The sequence below is a fragment of the Parasteatoda tepidariorum genome, chromosome 8, assembly GCF_982258835.1.
Source record: "Parasteatoda tepidariorum strain Cologne lab strain chromosome 8, Ptep-v5.0, whole genome shotgun sequence".
Taxonomy (NCBI): domain Eukaryota; kingdom Metazoa; phylum Arthropoda; class Arachnida; order Araneae; family Theridiidae; genus Parasteatoda; species Parasteatoda tepidariorum.
The window spans coordinates 2,146,295-2,169,185 of NC_141762.1; the positions used below are offsets into that span (position 1 = coordinate 2,146,295).

The 22,891-nt window shown below is 29.6% G+C and overlaps 1 protein-coding gene across 5 annotated transcripts in view; it reads left to right on the forward strand.

Annotated features, from left to right (window-relative positions):
* Positions 1–22,891, forward strand: part of LOC107440719 (MAGUK family member discs large 1) — a 256,361-nt gene that overhangs the window by 198,884 nt on the left and 34,586 nt on the right. For all 5 annotated transcript variants that reach the window (XM_043044038.3, XM_043044039.3, XM_071180794.2 and 2 more), the window contains 2 exons: positions 10,655–10,811; positions 16,397–16,499. In XM_043044038.3, the coding sequence (XP_042899972.1) occupies positions 10,655–10,811; positions 16,397–16,499 (260 nt within the window). The remainder of the gene's footprint in view (positions 1–10,654; positions 10,812–16,396; positions 16,500–22,891) is intronic.

Genomic DNA, 22,891 nt, shown 5'->3' on the forward strand with positions numbered 1-22,891 from the left:
CCTTTCTCGTTTTTACTTATTATAGCTATATTGTCCCCTTTTATTCGCAACAGATAAGATTTTCCGAATTTTTTACCCGCCCTCCAGATACATCCGATTTTTGTAGTTCAAACGACGCTGCTTCTGACAAGCCTTTTAGAGGTCCCAAGCCTGGAATCTGCTAATATCTCGATTCTTATTCACATGATTTTAATATCAAGCATAGCTTTTCATATTTGCGTGTAGCGATTCATATTCACGCGATTTGAATATTGTACTTTGCGATTCTTATTTACGAGATTTAAAAATCCGATATTGTGATTCGTATTTACGCCTTTTTAAAAACCTATGTAGCGATTCGTATTCACGCAAGTTTAAAATTAATGTCTTGATTTGCTCATGCGGTTTATAATATCAAACATTAATTATCATATTTATACGTGATTTTAAAATAAGGCATTGGGATTCGCATTCACGCATTCTAAAAATTATGCATCATAATTCTTATTTATTCAATCTAAAAATTGCGCATCATGATTCGTATTTACGTGATCTAAAAATTATGAATCGTGATTTGTATTTACGCTTTTTAAAAATTCTATATCCCAGTTTGTATTTCCTCATTTTCAAAATCGTATATCTAGTTTCATATTCATGTGATTTCAAAATCCATAATTGTTATTCATATTCATTTTAAGATCGACTATCGCGATTCTTGTATGAAGTAAATTTTTTTTTAATTAGTTACTATAAAGGTGACTGTTTTTCTAACGACGATTATTAGTATATGTAAGTGTTACAGCATCAGAGAAACCGGAAGGGAATATATTCAAAACTTACATTCTGTGCTTGCAAAGTAGAAAAAATAGGATTTGTCACAAGATGTTTGAAGATGGACTAACGACTACATATAGCAACGATAAAAGATATAGCAAACAAAAGCAATCACTTAAAAAGGGATTTAATAATTATTTTTTTCTTTTTTGGAAAAAGAGTTAATTAACTCATCATCAAAATTTTATTTATAATTGCTGTTATTTATGCAATAAAAGGCAAATTTCTTATCAAATAAAAAACAATTATCTAAACAGTTACTGATTGTCATGTAATTTTTCAAACTAAAATAGCAGTTTTTGTATGTTAAGGAGTTACTATATATTTCTACTTCACTGTTATTGATATGTTTCTAAGGGCTCTAGTTAGATAAGACTATAATATGAACATAATGATTCGGTCCATTGTTAAAGTTTTTTTTTTCAATATAATTTAAAAAGTAATATTACTGATATATTTGCAATAAATCACATAACAGTATTTATTAAAAGAAATGAAATATTAATGTATATTCTCAGTAGTTTTAATTTGCTAAACCAGGTAGTTTTTCAAGTAATAATTGTCTCTTATGTGAACTGAGGAAAAATATAATTTCCAGCTGTATTTTTTCAATTGGAAATTTTTATTTTCACTAAATGTTAAGTAGCAATGTAATCATTTACATAATAATAGATTAGTACACAATTGTATGTCAGCACATTATTTATTACCTTAAGCTGTCTGGAATTTATTATTAAAGGGTTGCACTTGCGTAAAATTTACTAACGTGGAAATTCAGCTTTTTTGCCTTTTGGCTAATCTCATCCCTGAAATATCTATAATGAACACTGGGCGAAAAAAAAGCTCTTCCAAAATTGATTATGTAAGCTTGCGGGTTTAAATTAACTGATATTTCTTAATAAGTGAATGCGATAATAAATTTATTTTGTTGTATAGTTTATTTACTTGTAGGTGATTAACTTAGGGTGTCAATTTTTTTTTTCTTTTTCCCTCTCAAATTAACTAAGTAATCTGCAAACTACTGCACATGACCTACTTAAGCGCTCGTTAAAATAAAAAATATTTTCTGGAATGGCAGCTACGTTTCTAAACACTTAAACTAAAGTGATTTAATTATTTTTCGTTATCTAAAAAAATTCAGGTTACTATAAAGAAACAATCAACGTATTAGTTGATAGAATGTATCATCACTTTAAAGACTATATTACAAAACAAAGAATCAAATGATTTTAATTTGCAATTAAGAATTTTAACATAATGTCACCTATTTATTTTTCAATAAATGCAATTAAACAATCAACAAATTTGCTGATAGAATGAGAGAACTATTGAACTTCAACGATGCACCGAAGAGCCATTACATTATGACCACCCTCCATCTAGAACAATGGACTCGCCCAGGTTTTCATGGTTTCTTGCCCAGGAACAATGTTTTCATGAAGTACATTAGGACCCATAATCCTTAAGGAACAATCCCTGACGTCTGCTACTTGAACATAGTTGCAGACCAGGTTCACCCATTCATGGCAACAGTTTTTCCTGCGGGGGATGGTGTTTACCAACAGGATAATGCACCATGTCATAAAGATCGAATCGTCATGGATTTGTTCGAGGAACATTTCAGTGACTTTCAAGTCATGTCTTGACCCCCAAATTCACCTGACCTTAATCCAATAGAGCATTTGTGGTCCTACTTGGAAAACCAATTTCGTGCTGCCACGCTACCCCCTCGCAATGTGAGGGAATTGCAGGACCAGTTGGTGAGCGCTTGGTACCAGATACCTTAGACTACCTATCGCCCCTTGTGGAATCAATGCCACGGCGGGTGCTAACAGTTTTGAGGGCTAAAGGTGGTCCTACATGTTATTAGCAGGATGGTCATAAATGTAATGGCTCTTCGGTGTATATATATTCTTTTTCTGCGAATATAATTACAAGCAAAAATATATTTTGGTATTTTATGAATGATAAAAAACAGTCTAATAGTTATTTTTAAAAAAATCTGTTAGGCTATTAGAATAACTGTAGATCCAGATAAGTGTAAATTTGAAAAATTATTGATTGGAAGTGAGCCGTGTCCCAGAAAAAGACACCCGTGTTTCATACTATAAAGATTAAATTATTAATAAGATAAATGTAATATTTTTCACTTATATAGGCACATAGGGAACTGATTCAACTTGATTTACATGTCCTTTACTGTTAATTGGTCACAAGAAAAACACGATGCGATTGGTATTCCATTCCTCTACAAAGAAACTTTTGTTGTCGCTTTTGAAGTTTGTGGCATCGAAAATCCATTTTATCAGAACTCCTTTAACGATCGGAATGCCGAATAGTTTCCTTGGCGATCGTCTTACCCCAATGGAATGCCGAGGAAAGCGTCTCCGCAAATTATCCGATTTATGTCAAAGAATCATAATAGTATTAAGGGTGTCTTGGATACCTCCAACTTCGGTTAACGAACGGTACGGATCGCAAATGAAATAAACTCTCTCCTCTTTTTTGGTGCTCTAATGAACCTATAAGAATTTCCTGGAATACTTTGTCCGGATAATTCAGGTGTTTATCGCTTGTGACTTTTCTCTCTGTTTTATATCCTGGAATCGAGTTCTAGAATTACGGTTGACTTGTTTAGATAATTCGGTAGGTTTCTTTAAAATTCTTTTTGTATACGAAGGCCTTAAAATAGTTTTTAAAAGATGCTAGTTTTACATTTTTGATTCTTAATTTTTTTCTAATCGATCTTGAAGTTGCGAAAACCTCATGTCTCTCAATTTTAAATAGAAAGTTCTAGTTAATAATCGCATCAAAAAGTTTCCATTTTTTATAATGCGATTTAGCGCTACTGAATTTCAAAATCTGCCCATTCATATTTTTGAGATAAGGAAAAATAGGCAGTTCTAAATGCCGAATCTAGTCTTTAAATGTCACTCTGCCTATGGATGACTTTTTTTATGGTTTCTCTTGTTGCCATAACGAATCGTGTTTCGAGAAATCGATGAAATTCTGCATTCGCGACAACTGTCAAGTCCTTATTCAAAGGAAATAAGCCGAAAGTTTTCCTTTATTTTCGATTTTTACACTATTGATTGCTTTACTCTTTCATTTTCATTTCAAGTTTTTCTTGTTTTACCTATCGATCCGTGATTGTTATTTATCGAAAGTTGTTGCCTACGTAGACAACAACTTTAATAAACTTTTTGATTGATTCGTAAATACATCTCTCATTAGTTTTTATTTTAGAAAATGTACTGTGTACGAGGCACCAGAATAGTTGTTTGATCGGATTTTCACGAACTTGGATGCCATCTTAATGGTTTCAAGCACTCAAATATGATTATTTATATTTATACAGATGATATTTTAAGTTACGAAATTAGACATAAATACTTAATTTCTCTAAATAAACAAAATATATATATATTTTTTTACATGTTTAAGTTCGTGATAATTGAAATAGAAAGGGTAGTCGAAATCTGGAAAACATTGTCCCTATAAGTTTGGACAGAAAAGCGGTCGGAAATTTTAACCCTTTATGTTAATTTTTTTTCTATATATATTGCTTTGTCTCTGGAAATATTTCAGAGAAGAAAATTTCTATTGTAAAACTCCTTTAATAAAAAGTAATTTCAAATGAATATTTTAGTAGTATTTTTATTATTTTTGATTCTTTTCTTTTTCAATAATGATTTTATTTTATTGTGTTATTTAAATTTTTACCCTGTGAGTCATTTTAATGAACAAAATGACGAGTTTTTACGTCGTAAAATTAGGAAATAATTGTATTTTTATATTTTCATCTCTCCTCTATTCGACCGATTTCGTTCCAATTTTCTTAGCAAATAAAATAGCACCAAACTTCCAATACCAAGCAAAGTAATATTGTTTTTTTCTTTCTTTTTTTTTTTTTTTTTACTTTTTAGTTAGCTAGTTTTAAACGACGCTTAAAAATCAAACTGATAATACCGATATCTCTTCCGTTACTTCGATAAATATAATTTCTTCCCGTAATTAAATATTTGAACTCAAATTCATTAAAATCATAAATTTAATTCAGCTCCTTGTGAATAGTGTTATTTTTTTCTTCTTCCCTCTTTTGTCGAATTTATTTAGGAATCAGTTAAGTAAGAAGTGCATTAAGTTACGATAAAATGGAACGGGATTCCAAGCAATCGTAGTTTCTCGATAAAACAAATTCGAAAAAAGGATGAAGAGAGAAAATATCGAACTAAAAAAAACAAGAAAAAATACACTAATATCCGAAATAATAGGTCATAAGTTCACATTTTACCGGACATTAATGGTGCCCTCTAAACACAATTTAATATTACCTAAACGAGAAAATATAGATCTTTGTTCGTTTATTAAAGAGCAAGAAGTACAACATGAATGAAAAACAGAACAGGCCCCATGACTACATATAGAGCTAGTGTTCGAGATATTGTTTTTCATCTTTCTTTTTTTTCTTTTTTCTTTTTCATATGTAAGTGATTTTATGTAAAGATGTTTACTTATTAGGACAGTTAAAGTTAAGTTTTTTGTTTTATTTTAAACTTGAAAAAGAAGCAAAACTGTAGCTTTTAAATTAATATTATTTTCCCACTTTTTTCAAGTCATTCCTGTTTTTTTGTTTTTTCCCCCCATTAAATTTGAATTGAAGTATAGACACACAATAGAAGTTTTTTTTACGTAAAAATATAGGTACAAATATCTTGCGATTTATTTTTAATAATATTTTTTAATTCATTTTAATTGGCTATTTCAACACCCAGCATAATTTTTATTTGTTATCTACCTCTATTGCTACAACCCTGCTTAAATCCATACAAAAATTATTAATGCCTGCTCTTAAAGTTTTATTTTCATCTATTATGAATTTTTTCTTTTTTGTGTTCAACGTTCACTCAAAAGATCGAGAGAGGTTCCCCCCCCCCCTCCCCAGCATCCTGTGGACACTTTGTTACAAAAGAAAAATTGGAAATGATTTCACCTATCATATAATTGAGGAAACTATTTTGGTGAAACAATTTCCGGGTAATTATTAGTTTTCATTTACTTCTCCCCTCCCCCGCTGTCTGTGTGTCACGATAACAACTATACTGTCGTGGGAAATTCCCTCTTTTATTTTATTTATTTTTATTTATCTATTTATTTTTTGTACGATTGGAAACTTCCGTAAAAAATTGCTTTGATTTTAGAAACGTGTTGGTGTTATTCCATGTTTTGTGTAATATGGGTGGTGAGGGGGGGAGATTAAAATTTTTTTTTAATGAGAATATCTAATCTATGAAATTATTATGGGTACATAACTTAAATAAAACTAGGATTCTGTCTAAAACTTAAATTTGAAACAAAAACCCTGGCTGTTTATATTTTAAGCGGGTGGTTGATCCGCTGGAAGCAATTCATTTGAGAGATCAGTTCATCGGAAATTTAAATTCGAATTTGTCGTTCCTGAATATCATTTCTTTTTTAGCCTTTTATTATTAAAGAAATTTACCAGATTTCTTTTTTCATTAGAAGGCATTTTCTATGATATTCTTTTTTTGCATAATGGCTTTTGTTTTTGCTGTTGGTTTTTCTTTTTTTCGATGGGGAGATAATAATTTATCAATAAGAGAAATAAGAAATAGGAATAAATGAAAAATAGGACAAACAGTAAATTGTGAAGTGTTTATTTTTAATTTTAGATTCACTAAACTTTACCTAAGCAAACAGTGGGCACCTCTAAAACAGTGTGGGAAGAAAAAAAAAAAACTTATGAAAATGCGTTGCCCTGTTGTTTTGATAAATAAATAAAACTGAAATTACAAATATGAAATGTACACTTGATCAACTATTCGTAAAATAAAGAGGAGACCAAGAAAATAATTTTAAAATTTCTTGAACAGTTCATTTCGATCGAAACGAAGTGCAGAAATTCCTGACTGTTCATAAAAGTTTGGAGACATCAGGTTTATATAAACTAATAAATCAAATATTTCACGCCTGTGGCACTTAAAAATATGTGTTTGTAAAACTTGACATGGCGGTATTTTTATTCGCCAACTGCTTCCTGTTATTTTCTTCCAAACAAGTTGGATTTATTTTTGTTAAGAATTCAATTCCAATTCAATATTTTCTTCAAACTTAAGTGGGGTGTGTGTGATGGATTGACGGAACTTTGAGATTGGAAAACTGCATCGAACCATCTGCTACCTTTCTTGGAAACGGAGAAAAATATATATATATTCTAGAATTTATTTACCCCTCTTCGAAAGATTGAAACTTATCTTTATAAATCATTACCTTTCCTGTTTCGGGAATAGCTTTCCGTAAATATCGAACCCTGAGATTTATAGACTCCTTTGCATCCAATTTCAAAGGGTGAAGGATGGTGCGTGGTCTTTAAGTCCTCTGGGTCATTATGCTAATGGTTGTAATATTAATCAAAATAATTCTCCTCCATCTGAATTTAAATAAATGTAAGTTGAATTTTTAATGCAGTTTAAAATCTAACTTAGTTGATTTTTAAATGTCTACTGCCTATTGTGTTGGATTTAACAAAACTTTTATAGAAATCTATTTAGCACTCTTTTCAGTGTTTGTGCGTACGTGTACTTAAAATTCAAGGCTGTTTTTCGAAGTCTGCCGGCACATGTAAATGACGCTTTCTATTTTCGTAATTGGATACCCCCAATGAACGTCATCGGAGTTTAATTGTGTCGGTTCAGAAGCCAATCACATACGACACATATGTGTGACGTCGCTTGCAAGTATTCAATTGAAATTGATTTAAATCGCATGGTTAGGCACCATTACTTCCTGTTTGTGAGTTGCAAGTACTCAATTGTTCTGAATTTGTAACAGTTATTCGTTAGAGTTAAGTTAATCAAGTTCAGTTTATCTTATTACAGCGCCCTCTAGCTCGCCTAAGTCTGAAAATGGCGCAAAACGTCGACCACAGATTTATGAAAATGAAAAGCGTTTGTAGTCTAATTTTATTGATATTTAAGAAATAACTCTGCTGCATTATCTATCTAGTCTCATAAAATTTTTCAAAAACTGTAAAATATTGATAATTGGATATTTGCATTTCAAGAAGAAAAAGTTGATAACGGATACCCACACATGTGACCTATGATATCAGCTCCAGCTGATCAACTATGAACAAATTGGTGTGTTAAACTTAAACTTGAGCTAAGTTTCGCCACATAAGTTAGAATGTTCTTTTAGATTTATGTATTTTATTGTAACCTGCCTATTTTTCTTTTGTGTACCTGACAACTTCGATCCATAATTAATTTGTTCTGCATGGCTTCATGCCTGTTGTTTTTGTGTGAAATATATAATAAGTGAAATATATATAATGAAAGAATTTAAATCTTTGTGTAAGACGATAGATTGTATTATTTAAGAGAATTGATACTTGGCGGGCTTGGCTTACTCGAAATAGAATGGAAAGAACAGTTGCAAACGTAAACAAAGAGCACGTTTATTAGGATCGATATACCCATGCTACGTCACTTGCAGGTATCCCATTTTTATTATGTGGAAGAATCTCGTAAAATTACAGTTTTTTTTTTAAAAAAATAAATAACTTTTAAAACGTTTAAGTTATTTGTCCGTTCTAAAGCCTAGATAATTCTTTGCGGCAAGATGATATACACAGTTTAAAATAGCTTTGTCTCAAGGGTAAGAGGTACTTGTAACTTTTTTTTATTTTTCTTGTCGAGCTTCTAAAAACGCTTCTTAATAGTTCTTAATTCTAAACTGTTTTTAAGACCTTTTGGCTGACACCTACTTATCGCAAAAAATTCTTACTTATTGTAAATTGCTTTTTTTTTATCCCTATAAACTTTAAGGTTCGTAAAAATCCCATTTTTGTCTTTATATTTTTTCTTCTTTTTCCTAAGGATATAGATTTTTAATGTTTTTGTTTGGCATCCGGGCCAATAATTATTTTTCCCTTTGTTAAAATTCCAGATAAGTAAAAGAAGTTCTATAAAAGCTCCACTTGAGTATGAATTTGTTTATTAATTCATTTCTTACTATTTTATTGATTTCGTACATCACTGAAAAAGGTAGATTTTATATTAAAATAAATCAATTATAATTGTACTTTACGTTGAACTTTTACTGCAAAGTGCCTAAGAAAAAAGACTCTTAACTCTTATTTTTACAAAATATAGTGTTAAAATGTGATTTTTTTTTTTATCTAGCAAGATTTCTATTCGTTAATTGAATTTTCCTACTTAACATAAAAGATTTTTAGATTTTAAAAGGTTTCTATTTCTTCCATGTTTTCGGTTAGCACTTACAAAAAAATTTTTATTCGAAATCAAGCTACATAAATATTTAAATCAAACACAATACTTGCTTTATGATTATTACATACTATAATTAGAATTTATAGTATATATCATGTATAAAAATTGAAACTATTAATAGCTTTTTCAAAAAACATGGTACTATTTATACTTTGAGATCGTTATTATATTTTATAACGATCATTCAGTTTATATTTCTATAATAAATATGAGTTGAGTGTTATCACTCTAAATATTGATTGTATACCAAAATTTAGGCTTAAATAAAACGAAAATGGTATTTAAAAAATACTTTTTGATTATCATTATTTACTGTTGATGTTTTTATTTACATACATAAACATTATCTATAAATCATGCTTATAATATATTCCCTGATTAAAATTTAGAAAAAAATGTGAATATTTGTTGAAATCGATTATTAATTTTTTTCAATCAATGAATTCAAATGTTTGATTTAGTTGTCATCCATATTGAGTACAATTATCAGAATAAATTTCCTAATACATGTATAGTTTATTTAGTATGTAGACTTAATTTATGTAATAAACTTAATAATATGTTTATGTATTAAATAAACTTTCATGCGTGAACATTTTAATAGTTATAATTTAATTATGAAGACAATCAGTGATCCAAATTCAATAAATAAAAAAATTAACAGATTGTATAAATTGCATTTTTTTTTTTTACCCCAAAATTTTGGATTTTTGACAGTAATTGTAAAATCAAAAAAAGGATTTAATGGCAACAAGCTTAAAGAACATAGATTAAGCACTTGTAATTTTATATGTACTTTTATATTTAAGTACTTCATATTTATATAAATGAATCGAGTCTTGACAATTGTGAAAAGGATTTTTTGACATGATGGTTAAAACCAGATAAAACTCTCAATTGACAAAAACTTGCCAAACCTATAAGCAAAAATAAACAAATGAAAGAACTCCAAAGGCCCCCTACATAACATTCCACTTCAAATAGATTTATTTTTTTTATCAACAAAGGTACAAAAGTCAAAGAATGGAAAATTTTGTATAAGCTAAAATCTTGAAATATAACATAGGATGACCCCTTTGACGCTGGTGGGACGTCCCTTTTATGTATATATATTTTTTTCGAGATCTCTAATTACTAATAAAAATATATTCTGGCATTTTTTAGTTATAAAAAACAGTCTAATAGTTACTAAAATATAAATTGAATTTTTTCTCTTCCCATTTCTAACAAAAAATTTATCAATCATTGATTTTGTGAATTAAAATAATTTCAATGATGGATGACTGTTTCTCTTAGAACTAAATAGCTGAAATTAAGTACAAATTTGAAGAAAAAAATATTGTTTGAACAGAAAAAAAAAAAAAAAACACCGGTGCTATATAACCATAAATTATTATCTATATGTAGTAATATAGTATTGTTTGATTATTTTGATCTAAATTAATACAAAATAATAATAAAAAAATATGTTTAACAAAAATTTTGTGTCAAAGGGTCCTGTGAGATCTTATGATTTTGTGTCTTTGCAGAGAACCACGTAAGGTAGTGTTGTCTAAAGGATCGACAGGTCTCGGGTTCAATATTGTGGGAGGAGAAGATGGAGAGGGGATCTTCATTTCTTTTATCTTAGCTGGAGGACCAGCTGACCTCAGTGGTGATGTCAGGAGAGGAGACCAAATCATTTCTGTAAGTTTTAAAACTTTCTTTAAAGGATGTGTTTTGGACTCAATAAATGCCTCAGCTCATACATTCATTAGGACGGCCCTATTCTTATGTGCTCTCAGGTGTTTGAAATCTACCGTTAATACGTCGATTAGCTGCTAAAAAAAATTGCTCTACACCCGTGCTTAACGTGTTAAGAACCAAAGAAAATGTCTTATTTTGATACTAAAAGCAGGGGTTGTTAAAAGATTTCGTACTTCATTGGTTCGTTCTCGATTAGATTTTGCTAACACTCCTTAATTCTGTAACGATTTCCTACTCTTTTCCTTCATTTATTCAAAAAAAAAAAGAAAGAAATCTGCGTCTATATTCTAATTACTTTTTGAATTATATCAATTAAGAATTCGACGCTTGAAAAAAAAATCTGAAAGAAAATGCACATTGTTTTTTTAATCAACCCTATAAATTTATTTAAAAAAGATATTAGACGCAATTTCAATCAAAATTGTGATGCATTATTCCAAAGAATTCTGGTTCTCTTAAAATATTGGATTGAATCTTAGGATCAATATCACACGAGCCGGAAGCAGTTATACTGCACTTATCTCGAGGTTAAGAAAATATATATACATAAGACATCTTTTTTTAAAAAAAAACTTCGTCTGACATTAGAACAAATGAGAGAGAAAAAGGAGGAATGGAAAGGATGGATACAAACATAAAAAGGAGCATTAAACAATAATTATTGGGTTCACGTAGAATTGTTAAACGAGGTTTACTGAACACTATTTCAAGTACTGTTTTAGTTCGAATATTGGTGAACTATTTTTAAACCATCATTTACCGCCAACGAATTTTGATGTCGGTTCAGATGTATTCTTCAATTTCGCCAATAAGCAAACCTCATTTCAACCCTTTGTTGTTCAACTTTTAATTAAATGCCTATCTCATAATGAATGAATTCCTTTTCATGTCCTGCTGCAACATTAGGTTCTTTAAAAGGATAATTTTAAGGTGCACAGGTGATGAGTGCTGATGAGCCTCTTGGCGACGCTTAATGATGATGAATGTGTCGCCAACTCGAAATGAATCTTCAAGGAATGCACTTTAAAATGGGAAGAACTCACCAGCGGTGCATTTCATTCGAGTGTTAAAAATTCTTTGTTTTCCACATCGCCAGAGAAAGTGGCGTCTTATTTCTCAACTTATAGAAATGTTTTTAATGACTGCCTTGTCCTTTAGATCGGTTTGAACTTGTTTTTAAAAAAATTGTAAAAGAGTGTTAGGTATTCAATTTTCGAGTTTAAAACTAAGAATTGTTGTTGTTTTTTTATTATTATTATAATGTAATTCTGCTCTACATTTTAAGATAAAGTTAGGTGAAAGGTCGTCAAATCTTATAAACCGTTTTACAATTATTATTTTTATGCAAATAACATTAATATACTGTAATAAATTAAAGAGAACTGTTAAATGATTTTAAACTTAATGATCAGCTTCATGCACAATGAGATGCAAGCAAAAATAATATTTAATATATCCCCCAATTTGGTAAGCGAGAATATAAAATGACGGTAGTGAACTCATCAAATTTGTTTTAACAGTATATTGTGATTTTTATATATTGTTATTACAATATAAATGCTATTTTAAAAAATGATTACTTAGAAAAATTACTTCTGTTTACCAGTAGATCTAAATATTTATAATACTATTTGGACGTGGGAAGTGGAGGCACAAGCAAACAGAATTTCTTTTAGTGCATATGTGTGTGCATGTATTATGTTCTGCCAAGAAACGATAATTGTGAAGAAATTATTGGAGTTGGCGAAGTACATATATATATATATATATATATATATATATATATATATATATATATATATATATATATATATATATATATATATAAATAAAGAGAGAGAGAGAGATTAAGCCCCCTGTTTGCTGACGCTCACCAACCCCGATGACTGCTTGCTGTTTCTTGGTATGTAACAGTTGAAATTATTCAACTAAAAATTGCACTTGTCCGGTTACTTCCCGTGTCCAAATATTTCCCTCAATTATAATACTATTAAATATATTAGTGAACATAAATCATTTTTTTTAAATAACCTTTAAAATTAAAAAGTATATTGTTATAGCAAGTTCATAACTGTAATTTAATATTTTTGCTTACCAAACGAACGGATGTATATTTTAAATACAATTATTGCATTCATCCCTGCACGAAGCTGAAAGTGAAGTTCATTTAATGAATCTCTTTAACCGTCATAGTATATTAACGTAATTTGTACCGAAGAATAATGATTGTTAAACGGTTAATAGACACCTATTTAAATAACTTTATCTTAAAAGAATTATGTTATTCTAACAATAATAATAAAAACAATCCTCTTGAACTCTTAATTTAGAACAAACAAACTAAAAAATAAAAAAAAACTCAGTAACGTAATAATAACAGTACAGATAAATACCTTTAAATTAGGGAAACAAAAATATTGATAGGAAAACAAAACCTTTATGACTTCTTCTATCAATTTGATGCTGATAACTACGAAACCAATATGAAAATGAATGTGGGAAAACTAGATCCTATCATGCGATTTTCTGGCCAATAAAAATGTACCGACAACAATGGAAAATTGTGACACACACCATCCATATATATGATATATATTATTATGATATTATTATATATTAATATTTTTTTAATATCCTGATAGCGATAATTAAAAAGGTTATTGTCGTGTACGGTAAGGATTAATATCAGAAGGTCAAATATATCGCGATAATTATACTAAGTTCTGCTGATTTAAATTATTTGAGACTATTTAGAAAAAAAAAGTTGTTTTTTTTTCTTCCAATAGTAAACTTGGAAAAAAGAAATATCACTATTTTATGAGAATATATTGTGATGTTTAAATTGCCTTAAACGCTGCAGTGTTTTGACAATACAAATTAGACGACTTGATTAGTATTTGAGACGATTGATTGAGAACATTAATCGTTTGAGTAAAAAGAATAATTTAGTGACATTTGAAAAATTACGTTATATATCGTAAAATGTTTTATAATGATGTATCGCGATGTTAATTCCTATATCGTTTAGCACAGTAGAATTGTTGAGAGCGAATGATCAAGATGAATTGATTTTAATAGGTTGGTTAAAGAAAATCTTTGATTTAAATCATTTAAACGAATCAATAATTAAGATGATGTGTCATGTTATTAAAAATGCTTTGAATAACTGAAGTGAAAATAACTTCTTTTTAAAAAGTAATGAAATTTAAATTGTTTGCAAGCATCTATACATGCGAATGTTTGAAAAGCTTGGGAATGGTCTAATAATACATGGATGAATATAAGATGCATTAGGTACTTTCAACAACCTGACAATATGGAATACTTTCGAAATAATCATTCAATTAAATGATACCTAACTCGATCTCTAGGAAGGCAACTTCAAAATTCTGGCCAGGGTTTTTATTGCAGATTAGGATTCTTTAGAAGAAAAAAAAAGTACACCTCTTTAATACATCGGTTCATGGATGACGCTGTAATCGTAAAATTCAAATGAAGGTTCACGCATTTCCAGCTGACCCAGTTACGGGATCTTGGTTGATTTTGAAGTCGCGCATTTTTTTTTTTTTTAAACATTATATTGGTTTTACTTCATTACTTCTTTTTTTTTTTTAAGTCTGATGCATATTCCTTGAGATGTTTGACACTTTTCGGACAAAAAATAGTTTTCTTTTCTTACTTGGCATCATTATACATATGATTACGTCATTTATCTGAATTATTTTAATGCTATAAGTTGTTACCGTTCTTATGTTATCCAATACATACCTTAAAGTTCTGTGTTTGTAATTTCTAACTCAATTAAAGATCATATAAAGCTTTTACTGAATTGTTTGTTGCATAAAAACAGGGTGGTAATTTTATCTTACTGTTTTTATTTTTTATATAAATTTATATAGTTCAACTTGTATAAAAAATGTATCTTATATTATTTTGATGAAGATTCATTTTAAAACAATCAATAATTGATATTCATTAAACTTTTGAGGAAATTAAAAAAAATCGACGTAACTATAGAAAAAAACTAATTTTAATTTTAAAAAATCCTATTTTGTTTTATTTAAACACAATCATTATTTGTTTACGCATTAAATAGTAGCGAAGTTTTGTTTAAATTTAAATTTTGTTCAAATTCAAAGGTTTAACTCAGTGAGCGGAAAAACTGCGTTTTCTTTGCGGTTAACTACATAACACATGCGGTTAACTACTTTTTTTTAATGTACCTACTACAAAATACTTTCGAAATATAATCACTACTTTTAGAACAGAAACTTAACTGAAGAATTTAATTTTCACCCATATTCAGAATAATTTTGAATTAAAAAAAAATTGGCATGGTTAAATATCAGGAGTTATTAAGAAGAATTAATTCATGTTTACATGAAATAGTTTTTTATTCTGAAGCACTTTTTACGAATTTGTTCTTTTAACTTTCAAATTCAATGCTTCTCTCGACAGTGAATATTTAATTTCGGAAATGGTAAAGAAATTATCAAATATTTCTGATTTAAGTGATCGATGCTTTTTTATATCCTCCAAGAAATAAAGTATAGAGCGAAGAACAAAATACGGACCACCCAGAATAACTTTTGGTCTAATGATCGGATCTTCACATTCCAGGATTAATGGTTTGAGAGGGTGATCACAAATATGCTAATTAATTAATGCAGACGATATTTTAAGTTATGATATCAGACACAAAATCGTACTTCATAGCTACTGTGAAATCGAATTTTAAAAAAGTCAGATATTTAAAATTCGATTCGATTACGCGCCGATATTTCCGAGCATCATTCGTAGATCTCATTAACTCTCGGCCATAGAAGCATTCTCATTGCGTGCGTTTACGGGAACACAAAGGATTTTCACCCATCAAATTCGAAAAATATTTTGCGTTTGAACTCTTTATTCAACTGACGTTAAAAGTAGTTGCCTTGAGCCGCGATGACTCAGTGGATAGAGCGTTCGCCTTCCAATGAGGCGAACCGGCTTCGAATTCCGCATCCGTCTTGCACCGACCACAGTGCTAACGTGAAATATCCTCAGTGGTAGACGGATTCTGGGTTAGAGTCCCCTTGCCGTCAGACTAACCGTGGCAGGTTCTCGTGGTCTTCCTCTCCATGTAACGCAAATGTGGGTTAGCTCCATCGAAAAGTCCCCCACGAAGGCAGATTTCTCCCAATACTTGATCCAGGAGTTCCCTTGTCTTCTGGATTGGGCTCAAAATGACAAGGCTGCGGAGTTGAACATTAGTAGTCGTAAACCCGTAAAATTGGGTCGGCTGTTCTACGACGAAAAAAAAAAATAAAGAATAGTTGCCAGGAATCGCTACAAACTACTTTTTTTTCCTCTTTTAAAAAAATTCGCGCACTACACTACAAACTACGGAAAAAAGTAGCGACTACAACAGTTTCGCTACTTCCGATCTCTGGTTTAACTTTAGCATCTTTGAATTTGAAAATAGGATTTATTTTAAACTCGTAATACGCATTTATGTTATTTACATAACTATGTATTTATTTTAGGTGAATGGGGAGGACCTGAGGCATGCCACTCACGAGCAGGCGGCCGCGGCATTGAAAGGCGCTGGACAGACGGTGACGATGCTTGTACAGTACAGGCCGGAAGGTAAGGAAATTTACTTTTCTCACCAATAAGTTATGCAGATTTTTTTTTCTCAGCATCTTGTAGGTAAAAAACTATTACTGCCTTCTCTTTTATCGCAAATTTAATTTCAATTTAAGTCATGGTTTTAGAGATTGCTTTGAGAAAATCATATTTTTGGAGTACGCTTCTTAAAGCAGCATTTTGGTTTTCTATTATTAGATCTCACAATGTTTTGTGTAACATCTATTAATTTTTCTGAGAGGGAGGACATATGAGATTGTTCTAGTCTTTTTTCTTATACTCTTAAAATTTAGCTAATTTAAATTACATCACGGATGAATATCGTCACTGAAGATTCTGTGCGAAATGTTCTTCGGTTTACAGATGTACAAATCTGTATCAAAAATCTCTGGACATAGAATTGGGCTTTCACTTCGATTTTTAATGCACTTATAACAGAAATCTTAAATAAATAAAATTTAAAACGAAAAAAATGCTGTTCGAGTCTGATTTTACGAGGGCTTTATTTATTTATTTTTATTTAACGACCGTTTAAAAATAAAAACGAACGAAAGGAAAATTTTCATGAAGCAAATTTTTTTTTTTAATTCTACATTTGTTTCTCTATTTTTTTTTTTTTTTTTTTTTTTTTTTTTTTCATTTTTTTTCTTCAAAATAGTTGCCAAGTTTGCTTAAACACTTATCATACCTCACAACTAGATTTAGAATACCCTCTTCATAGTAACTTACCGCCTGCTCTGCTAACCAAGAGATCACGACCGTTTTCACGTCATCGTTGTACTGATTGCAGCCTAAATGATGTTTGAAACATGGGAAAAGATGAAAATCACTTAGCGCAAGGTCTGGCCTGTGTTTGAGGGGTGGTCCAGCCAAAAAATCCCAATGAGGCTTAGGACTGAGCTGTGGATAGATATAAGCAAAAATTTAGGGAGTGCTAATATATCCGATTATGAATGTCACTGTGAGGAGGATAAATATTTTGATTTTGTTGATAAACATCATAAACATATTATTACTGGTAATTTAAATATTATAGAAAGCTTGGAATTTAGGAATTTAATGATAAAAGGCACAAAATTTAGACCCATTTATCATATATCAGTCAATAAAATTCTAAAATACTTTCTTCATGATCTCAATAGTTTTTGTTTAAAGATATCAAATAGATTCTCTTTACCTTTAGGTATGCTCACAGAATGGAAATGGGAAGTTTATTATTACTTTAAAAACTTTATTTTCAATAATAGGATAATTTAAATAAGAATAACAATTCAACAAATTTTTCTAATATTGTTCAATCAATTAAGCAACTTCAAAAAAATTTGTAATTACTCCCATAGACAAAGCTAACAATAATTATGCTATATTCAGTAAGAAATTCTATGCTGAACTTTTAAATACGGAATTAAAAAATAGTAAAAATTTTAAACTTAGTAATTTCAATAATAATATTGTCATTAAAAAAATTTTAGCTTTTTACAAGAGATTAAAAATTAAAATTAGCAATATACAATTTCCTTACTTAATTATCAGTCCTAAATTCATAAAATTCCAGTAAAATTTAGAACTATCACATGTAGGTCTAATACTTATTTGACTAAACCTGGCAACATTTTCTCTAACTACTTAAATAAGATTATTAACAATATTACTAAAGAAGGTTTCACTTGGATTATCACTAATAATAAACCGATTTTAGATTTCATTAAACTTAATAAATTGCGACTATTGCGACTTTTGATTTCCAGGATCTTTTTAATAGCATTCCCCTTTCTAAACTAAAAGATGTCCTTTTGAATTATTACTATGATTTTAAAAATATCCTTTGTTGGAATTTTGATTATTGGGAAATTCTGATTAATTTTTTTCTTTTTAGTACTTATCTTTACAATGGAAGGGATATTTTTCTTCAAATTCATGGAATACCACAAGGATCTAATTATTCATCTCTCTTAGCTAACTTATTTTTGCATTATTATGAAAAAAATTATGCTCTTAGTATTAAATTTGTTTTTAGATATATTGATGACTTAATTATCTTTAATTTCCAAGATTTTACTATTTTATTGAGTGATATATACCCTGAGGAATTAATCTTACTTCGTAATCATGATGATAATATAAATTTAAACTTTTTGGATTTGGGTATTATAAAAGTTGAAAATATCTGCTTTGTTGATTTATACGATAAAAGAAATGATTTTAATATTAATAAACTAATTACTTGGAATTCTAATGTTTCTAGGAGCATCTATTTAAATACCACTTTTAATGAAATGAACAGAATTAAAAGAATATGTAGTAATATTTATTTATGCAAAAAACAAATCGATAAACTCTTTCAAAATTTGATAAAAAAACAAAATATACCCAACTAATGTAATAAAATTTTATATAAGATCATTGAATTAATCGTATATTTTTGTGGATATATTTACTAAACATTTTTTTGTTAATTTTTATAATTGCAAATTTTTATAATTGCCCATGTGCAAATGCATTTCGGGTAAATCCATTGCCAAAATTATTTACTAAATAATTTATTTGTTGATTTGTATAATTTTTCTATGTGCAAATCCACTTCGGACAAATCCGTGGTTAAAATTATTTACTAAAAATTCCTTTACTAAATAATTTCCTTTGCTAATCTATACAATTTTTCCATGTGCAAATACATTTCGGGCAAATCCGTGGGTAAAATTGTTTGCTAAAAATTTCTTTATTAATTTATACAATTTTTCCATGTGCAAATCCATTTCGGGCAAATCCGTGGCTAAAATTATCTACTAAAATTTTTTCTTTGTTAATTTTTCCATGTGCAAATCCGTGGCTAAAATTATTTGCGAAACAGACAATTTATGTTTCTATTTTCTATTTTTTCTTAAATAAACATCTATTTTCTAAAACTATTTATGGTCAATTTTTAAAATTATCCAGTATAATATTACCTTGCGCACATCCATTTCGGGCCCATCCTTGGTAACTAACAAATCAATGCACAGAATAACAAATCACTTCAGCAGTGCAGTAAGAACGACATTTTAAAACCCTCTTGTTGTTACACTCAATTTGCGCTTTTGTTTTCATATTTTGTAATCTGGCAATCTTTCTGCGAAAACATTATTAAATCATTCTTGAAAAATTTCGGTCCATGTAAGTTGATCTGATTTCGCTACTCGCTTTATAGTCCAATTTTACTCTTTTTTATTTTCTGTTTTTTCATGTTATTTTTACTTATTGTTACTTTTTGTGTTCTATTTTATTTGTAGTAATTTTTATAAAAAAATTTTTTGAGTGCTCCTCACACTATTGTATTAATATATTTTGCTTTGGCTTTATTGATACAATATCAGAAAGCACTCTGTTTTACGGATATAATCTTGTGGGCTGATGAAAAGATTATATCTTTTTTTTCCCGGTTCCCCCCCCCCGGTTTTTTTAAATAAAGTTTCATCCCTTTTTTTTTAAACTGTTTGTTATTTTTTTTACTTATTATTTCCCCCTTTTTCATATGTCTTTAATTTTTCTTTGTTTTATTCATTTTGAACTTATCTAATGGGTTCTGTTTACTTGCAGCTTAAGCGCAATAAATGAAACTTATTGTTTTTCTTAACTTTCTTCGTGTTTTCTTGTATTTATTTATTATATATATATATATTTGCTAAATCAATTATTGATGAAAGGGAAAAATTCTTAGAAAAAGTGTGTGTTTTTTTTAATGAAAAAGTATTTTTTGAATGAATTCTAGTAATTAAAAGTATTTAATTTTCTGCAAATATACTAATTTTTTTATATAAAAATTTAGTGCTAGAACACTAACGTTGACATAAAAATTATCGTATTTGCCACCAACTTGACTAAATGTATCATGGTATATGACAATTAAGTCATTTAAAAAAAATTTTAGTCTTATTTTTGCTGAATTTTTGTTCTTATTTAGGCAACTATTTTCATGCTTTAGGCTACTAAAAGCAACTATTTTGTTCATTTTTTTCTGTGGCAACCCTGAATGTCTCTCTATTCGTATTCAAAGGATTTAAAAATCATGCATCGCGATTCGTATTTACGCGAAGTTCAGTTTTCTATGAATAAGACCGAAACTATTCTTAAGATGGATACTGAGCTGTGCTGCGTAGTCTAGAAAGTAGAGGTACTAAAGCTATAATAACATAATAAAATAACATGCAACTAGGAAATTTATTCTGATAATTGTACTAAATATTAATAGTAATTTAATAAAATTTGTGAATTGAGTGATTGAAAAAATTATTAACTCATTTAAACAAACATTAATATTTTTTATAAATTATAATTAGCAGGTATGTAACGAATATTCGGCCCTTCGGTCGAATATCTGAATAAATAAATAAAATTAATTTCAGTGATTGACGGATTATGGGTTAGAGTCCCCTTACCGTTAGAGGTTTTTGTGTTTTTCCTCTTTATGTAACGCGAATGCGGGTTAGTTCCATTTAAAAAAAAATATCTGCGAAGACGAGATTCCTCCCAATACTTATCCTGCAGTTCTCTTGTCTTCTGGATTGAGTTCAAAATGACATGGTTACGAAATTAAACATGGATAGCCGTAAACTCCAAACTGGATCGACTGTTCAACGACAGTTATAAAATAAAATGATGGGAAAAAAATTTCATCAAAATACAAATTATTCCAGGATTACGCAGCAATCTTGCTATGATTTGTTTACATTTGGATACATTTAGGAAACATTTTTATTAGCATTTGAAACTTTGCATGAATTGACTTTTCTCTGAGCTTTAAATTTTAAATACCCCTATAAAACAGATTTTGCCATGAACTCTTTTGGTGTAAGTCCTACCCGCCAATCTAATTCCTTCCAGCCCTGTAGTCTTAACCCTGACCATTCATACTCTCAAGTTTTAACAAGAGCTCATAAACAAATATGACTTACGGGAGCATAACAAGGTTAACTGCTGTTATCTACAAAAATAACATCAATTAAATGTAAATGTCTTTTCGCCTTTTAAATTATTTTCAAGTTGACCTTGAAATAATGCGTATTCCTTCACCTTTGGCTTTTCGAATTTTTTGAAAGAAAAAAATGGAAAAGAAATATTTGTGAATTAACGTGTTTTAGATAGGACTCTCTTCATTATAACCGAAAGTGACGGCCTGTATTTTTAGATTTAATAAAAACGTCGCTGATGTGCGTGAATAGAATAAAAATAGGTGTTTTTAGTTGGATTAATTAAGGCGTTTTCTCGTTCTAAGCGAAATTCACCCCAATCGAAAAAACAAAGCCAATTAGTTTCGCCATCTTCTGCCGTTGTATCAAGTCAGAATTATTGATGTATCTGTAGACAAGATCTTAACTGAAATTTATTCTGTACATAATAGATCTACTCTTCGTAGAACGGCCATTACCTGAAAGAAAGCGTTGGATGTTTTCCTGTAATATTATTCTATTCGTGGCATTTTTTTAAGCAAAATAATTTGTTGCAATTTTAGATTTCTCATGCTGTCTGGAATTATAAATCCTGTCGAGCTATGTACTTAATAGCATGAAATACACTTGGAAGTTACGAACTACAAAATGAGGGTTATGTAAAGTTTTCCGTTAATTATAATAAAATACGCCACGACAAAGTCTGACGAATTGCTACTGAGCAGAATGGATGTTAAATTGCCGGGGGGGAAAAGAAGAAGAAAAAAATAGTACGTGGAGTCCCTCCGCTCGGAAGAAGTTAAACTTCGTAACCTGCGACGTTAATTGTAGAAGAATCAGCAGTCGTAGAAGGATCACTAGTTCTATTCAACGACTCTTTTTCCTGCTCCTCTCGCTTCCGTGCTCTGTAATCACGGTAATATTGTGCATTTTTCCCTCGTGAACCTCTTGAACCAGTGGAAGTGCTTGTGGTTGCCTCATCGTCTCGCCCTGGAAAATGTATTTGTATTAATAATGTGTGTGAATGCGTCATAATGTAATTTCAGAAGAGAAACAATCAATTGATATTCACAAGAGACGTACCTTGACATAAACTTAAATCCGTCGCATTGACCGTGGGATTGTTTTCACTCATTTTTTACAATTGTTATCCACTAAGTTTGAAAATAAAAAATACTACCCTATGAAATTATATGTGTATCAAAACAAACAAAAAAAAATATTTATAGAAAAACAATACTTTAATTATTTTTATGCTAGTGAGAACCAAAACAATGTGGATATGAAGGAGGGAAAACTGGATCCTACCACGTGATTTCCCGGCCAATAAAAATGTAGCGTTAAACGTTTAACGCAACCTTGTTGGAAGTCGCATAAGAAGTATCACTTCAAAAACGGATCAAAAATCGGCATGAGTTTAAAACCAGTTTTATTGCCTAATAACTTGACTCATTGGGTGATCTCTAG